This window comes from Sparus aurata, chromosome 13 (assembly GCF_900880675.1).
Source record: "Sparus aurata chromosome 13, fSpaAur1.1, whole genome shotgun sequence".
Lineage (NCBI taxonomy): Eukaryota > Metazoa > Chordata > Actinopteri > Spariformes > Sparidae > Sparus > Sparus aurata.
In genome coordinates, this window is record NC_044199.1 from 34,623,758 (window position 1) to 34,628,798 (window position 5,041).

At 45.9% G+C, this 5,041-nt stretch overlaps 1 protein-coding gene across 1 annotated transcript; it reads right to left on the reverse strand.

The window, feature by feature from the left end:
- Positions 1-734: 734 nt before the first annotated feature.
- LOC115593873 (cytoskeleton-associated protein 4-like) lies at positions 735-3,975 on the reverse strand. The gene is made up of 2 exons (XM_030437545.1): positions 3,907-3,975; positions 735-2,273 (listed from the first exon to the last, which is right to left on the reverse strand). Exons 1-2 carry the CDS (start codon positions 3,973-3,975, stop codon positions 735-737), a joined length of 1,608 nt encoding a protein of 535 aa, XP_030293405.1.
- Between the last annotated feature and the right edge of the window lie 1,066 nt (positions 3,976-5,041).

Genomic DNA, 5,041 nt, shown 5'->3' on the forward strand with positions numbered 1-5,041 from the left:
TCCACCTGAAGTGCTTCAGTGTAATCCTCACACAGTTACCTGAAACAAATACTTAATCAGAACAAGAACCTCTGCAGGACGTTGTCACAAAATCACAGGACCCTTGTCAAAATGTAAGACCTGTTCACATGACAGAAACACAGACACACAAACGCTTTCTCCTACAGAGCGCACGGTGAGCGATCACAACAGTGACGCAGCAGCAGATCTACACTCTCATTAATAAACTCAGTCGAGTCAGCAGCACGAACCAAAGCTCGATAGTCTGACATCGCTCCTGTTTTCCTGTTACGCTGAAAACATGATACACACACATGAAGTGAGGCCAGACGTCACAATGTTCACTAGACTGTGTATTTGTAGTTTACATGACGATGGTCACAGCAGCGTTTTTACAAGATGAAACTCAACCTGGTCTAAACGTTGTGTTCAAAACGTTGGCGTCAAACGACTGAAGTAAAAACACGATGTTTAACCGAGGGTTCACTGGGACAAACATAAAACAAGATAAATGAACGAAGTTGTCAAACTAAATGATTGAGTGGAGCTATAGAATGTAAAACCATCCTCCAACTTATTTATTGGTTAGCTTGAGAAGAAGACGGGCAGGTTGTCCTGAGGACACGGAGCCTTCTGATTGGATGAACAAACAATAAAACAGTGAGATCATCTCACCTACAGTGAGGAACACAAGTTCTGTTCATCAGATTAAAGACATGCAGTTATAACATAGATCAGATCAGACGTAGTGTCAGCAGGTGGAGCAGAGATTTAGTGTGAGCAGTGAGGTTCCTCTGGACTCCCTGGATGTTCCTCTGGACTCCCTGGAGGTTCCTCTGGACTCCCTGGAGGTTCCCCTGGACTCTCTGGAGGTTCCTCTGGACTCCCTGGAGGTTCCTCTGGACTCCCTGGAGGTTCCTCTGGACTCTCTGGAGGTTCCTCTGGACTCCCTGGAGGTTCCTCTGGACTCTCTGGAGGTTCCTCTGGACTCCCTGGAGGTTCCTCTTGACTTCCTGGAGGTTCCTCTGGACTCTCTGGAGGTTCCTCTGGACTCCCTGGAGGTTCCTCTGGACTCTCTGGAGGTTCCTCTGGACTCTCTGGAGGTTCCTCTGGACTCTCTGGAGGTTCCTCTGGACTCCCTGGAGGTTCCTCTGGACTCTCTGGAGGTTCCTCTGGACTCCCTGGAGGTTCCTCTGGACTCTCTGGAGGTTCCTCTGGACTCTCTGGAGGTTCCTCTGGACTCCCTGGAGGTTCCTCTGGACTCTCTGGAGGTTCCTCTGGACTCCCTGGAGGTTCCTCTGGACTCTCTGGAGGTTCCTCTGGACTCTCTGGAGGTTCTTCTGGACTCCCTGGAGGTTCCTCCGGACTCTCTGGAGGTTCCTCTTGACTTCCTGGAGGTTCCTCCGGACTCCCTGGAGGTTCCTCTTGACTTCCTGGAGGTTCCTCCGGGCTCTCTGGAGGTTCCTCTGGACTCCCTGGAGGTTCCTCTGGACTCTCTGGAGGTTCCTCTGGACTCCCTGGAGGTTCCTCTTGATTTCCTGGAGGTTCCTCTGGACTCTCACAAGGTTCCCCTGGACTCCTGGAGGTTCATCTGGACTCTCTGGAGGTTCCTCTGGACTCCCTGGAGGTTCCTCTGGACTCTCTGGAGGTTCCTCTGGACTCCCTGGAGGTTCCTCTGGACTCCTGGAGGTTCCTCTGGACTCTCTAGTGGATCCTTCTGACACCCTGGAGGTTCCTCTGGACTCCCTGGAGGTTCCTCTGGACTCCTGGAGGTTCCTCTGGACTCTCTGGAGGTTCCTCTGGACTCCCTGGAGGTTCCTCTGGACTCCCTGGAGGTTCCTCTGGACTCTCTGGAGGTTCCTCTGGACTCCCTGGAGGTTCCTCTGGACTCCCTGGAGGTTCCTCTTGATTTCCTGGAGGTTCCTCTGGACTCCCTGGAGGTTCCTCTGGACTCCCTGGAGGTTCCTCTGGACTCCCTGGAGGTTCCTTCTGACACCCTGGAGGTTCCTCTGGACTCTCTCGAGGTTCCTCTGGACTCCCTGGAGGTTCCTCTGGACTCTCACAAGGTTCCCCTGGACTCCTGGAGGTTCCTCTGGACTCTCTGGAGGTTCCTCTGGACTGCCTGGAGGTTCCTCTGGACTCCCTGGAGGTTCCTCTGGACTCCCTGGAGGTTCCTCTGGACTCCCTGGAGGTTCCTCTTGATTTCCTGGAGGTTCCTCTGGACTCCTGGAGGTTCCTCTGGACTCCCTGGAGGTTCCTCTGGACTCTCTCGTCTATAAATAGGATTATTAGGAGGACTTTTCATTTCTCTGCAGCTCAAACAGCTCCAGGCTCTCGCAGCTTTACAAACACTGACATCATTGTGTGAATGTAAATGTACCAATTACAAACTGAGTAAAGTCGTGAATGACACCTTTTTATTGAACAACAAGGTGAGCTGTTAGAATATGAGAATGAAACTCCTGGAAGCACGACAACGGGGATTTAAGTCTGGAAATGCAAATGAATCAGGATTCATATATTCAGCACCAGGAGGGACGTGAGGACAGAGCCAGAGCTGTGAATTAAAACCACATGTTGAGTTCTGTAAATTCTTGTGACTCAGACTGGAACATCAGTTTTCTTGACTGATATCAAGCCCTGCTGATAATTATCTCCAGTCAAAGTCAAAGTCAGAGTCATTTTATTTCGTCTCCCCAGGGAGAAATTTGTCTTGGGTATAGGGAAAATTCCTGCATCAATAGCAACAGTAAAACATACAACATACCACATACAACAAACAGAGGCATCCAGCCACCCATAAAAGAGACAGTGAAAGTACAGAAATATAAAAAGTACACTAAACATTAGGGCTACTGTGCAAATTGCCATCCATGTGCTTGTGCAAGATGGATCAGATGGAGTCCGACTGCTTCACTGTCATTACTGAACACAGACCAGTAGAAGAACTTTAGTGAAGCAGCTTTACAGGTGCGATGTGAAAGAATTTGTGTTCCAACTTCATTAAAATGATCCACAGAATGTGCAGAAATAACAGTTATGATGATCTGTGTGTGGCAGAGCTACTGAAGTTAGCATGCTAACCAGTTAGCTCCAACCTGTCCGGTCCAAAGCTCCAAACACCAACACTCCCCTGGTCCAGACTGCTAGCTGCACGGCTAACTTGGCTAACAAGCTAAAAGCGGCTACAGTTACTTACTTACACATTACACCTTCATCTCTCCGTCAAACTACTTACAAATATAAAATCAAATCATTTGCCATGACACTAATTTTTAATTTGTAAATTACAAACCCGGACTTTTTACATTCTGTATATCTGAGCTGTAATGCTTGAAATTAAAATGTGTTAGAATACTTAATCTAACAGATAAATGAAAATAAATCATCTCTAAAGTAGTTAGGGTTAGGGTGATTCTCATACATTTTAAACAGCCCGGATTAAAACTTTTCATCAAATAAAAGTATTTTTTGTGCTCAACAACAGACAGGTGAACAGGCTGATTAGCCTGCTAACTACATGATCAAAGCGCCTGAATGAGGATGTTAAAGGGCTCTGAGTGTTAACAATAGACGGATCCAGAAAACACGAACAATCAAACAGAAAGTGCAGCGACAACAACGTGCTGCGACCTGAAGCACTGAAACAGGAGCTCCTGGCTGCTAGAGCTGATGCTTCACCTGGAGCGGGTCCAAGGACCGGTTTCACGGACGACTGTGAGCCGAAGCATCTTGAGATCAGGATAAAAAAAAATGCCTGACATTACTGAAGTGTTCAGGGTCAGTGTCCCTGTTTCCACAGCTGGCTGCAGTATTAGAATCAGTGTTTATCTTCTGAAGCAGCAGCAGTGTTCACCTGCTGAACTCTGGTTTACCCACTAATTCAGCTTTTCACCTTCACAGTACAGTGGTACCGGTTCCAGTCCTCTCTGGGTTAGTGAAAGCTGACATGGAGCAGCAGGTGCAGTCAAACATCACTAAACATGCCTGTGACTGTAATCCAGCATGTTGTTGGCAGTAAAGAATCAGATAAATAGAATTAGACGCAGTATTGCAGATTGTTTCTTTCTAATGCAGCAGATATAAACTAGCAGAACACAGTGAGGACAGTCTGGACCCAAACATGGTCGTCAACACGTCGTCTTCTCTGTCTAGCTCTCTCTCATTGTTTCATCAGAGTTTAGAAAGTAAATGTGACTTTCTGGAGAAAGACGGCGTCATTATGTGAGGACATGACGATGAGACTGAGTCACATTGTGATGCTTTAAAGAGAGCGTCGGGCTCCAGGTGTTGAATCATGCAGCTTCACAGACACTCGTCAGATAATGATGACATCAGTCACTCACACCACTAATTATCTATGATGCAAAAAATCCCCCCAAAATAATGTTGTACATGTTGTTACCTCTGCAGTGATTTATTCAGAGTCTTTTCTCAACATGCACAAAGTGACACAGAGCTGAAATAAGACTGTATTTACATTTTCTTTTCTAATAAATCAATGCAGAGGTAAACAACGTGGGCAGGAATGACTACTTTACATTGCAGTAAATTATTAAATGACAAAATAAATGTGGTTTTGTCTCGACTAGATTCTCTGAAATGTTTATTATAACCTGATGACTACAAAAGAAAACTAACATGAGACTAAAAGACACTTACAGTCGACTAAAACGTGAAACAGGGTACATACAGCTGACAAAATATAAAATAAATGATTTAAAAAATGTTTTTAATGGATTTCTAAAAAAGCAGTTTCAGCCAGTATAATGAGATTAAGGCTCGTATGAGGTCGGAGTAGAAAAAGTACATCTTGAAAAGAAACCGCTTCAAAATTGAGCCAATTCTTTTTAGGACATTTTTAATAAATTAGGATTTAAGGTCTTGAAGAATGCAGCGGTTCATGGGCTCGACTCTCCTGCAGGAACAAGAGGAGGAGAAAACAAACCCTCCTTCAGTGTTCCTGCATGTTGAGCAGCTTTCAGTGAAATGAATGTGGATCTTTCTTAAAACCTTGAATCCAGTTCCTCTTTAAACGGCC

Bases quoted from the DNA above. Each gene is read 5' to 3' on its own strand.
- LOC115593873 (XM_030437545.1), bottom strand. From the start codon at position 3,975: ATGTTTGACTGCACCTGCTGCTCCATGTCAGCTTTCACTAACCCAGAG. The intron at 2,274-3,906 runs GTACTGTGAAGG...TCCTATTTATAG, and splicing joins GGACTGGAACCGGTACCACT to ACGAGAGAGTCCAGAGGAAC.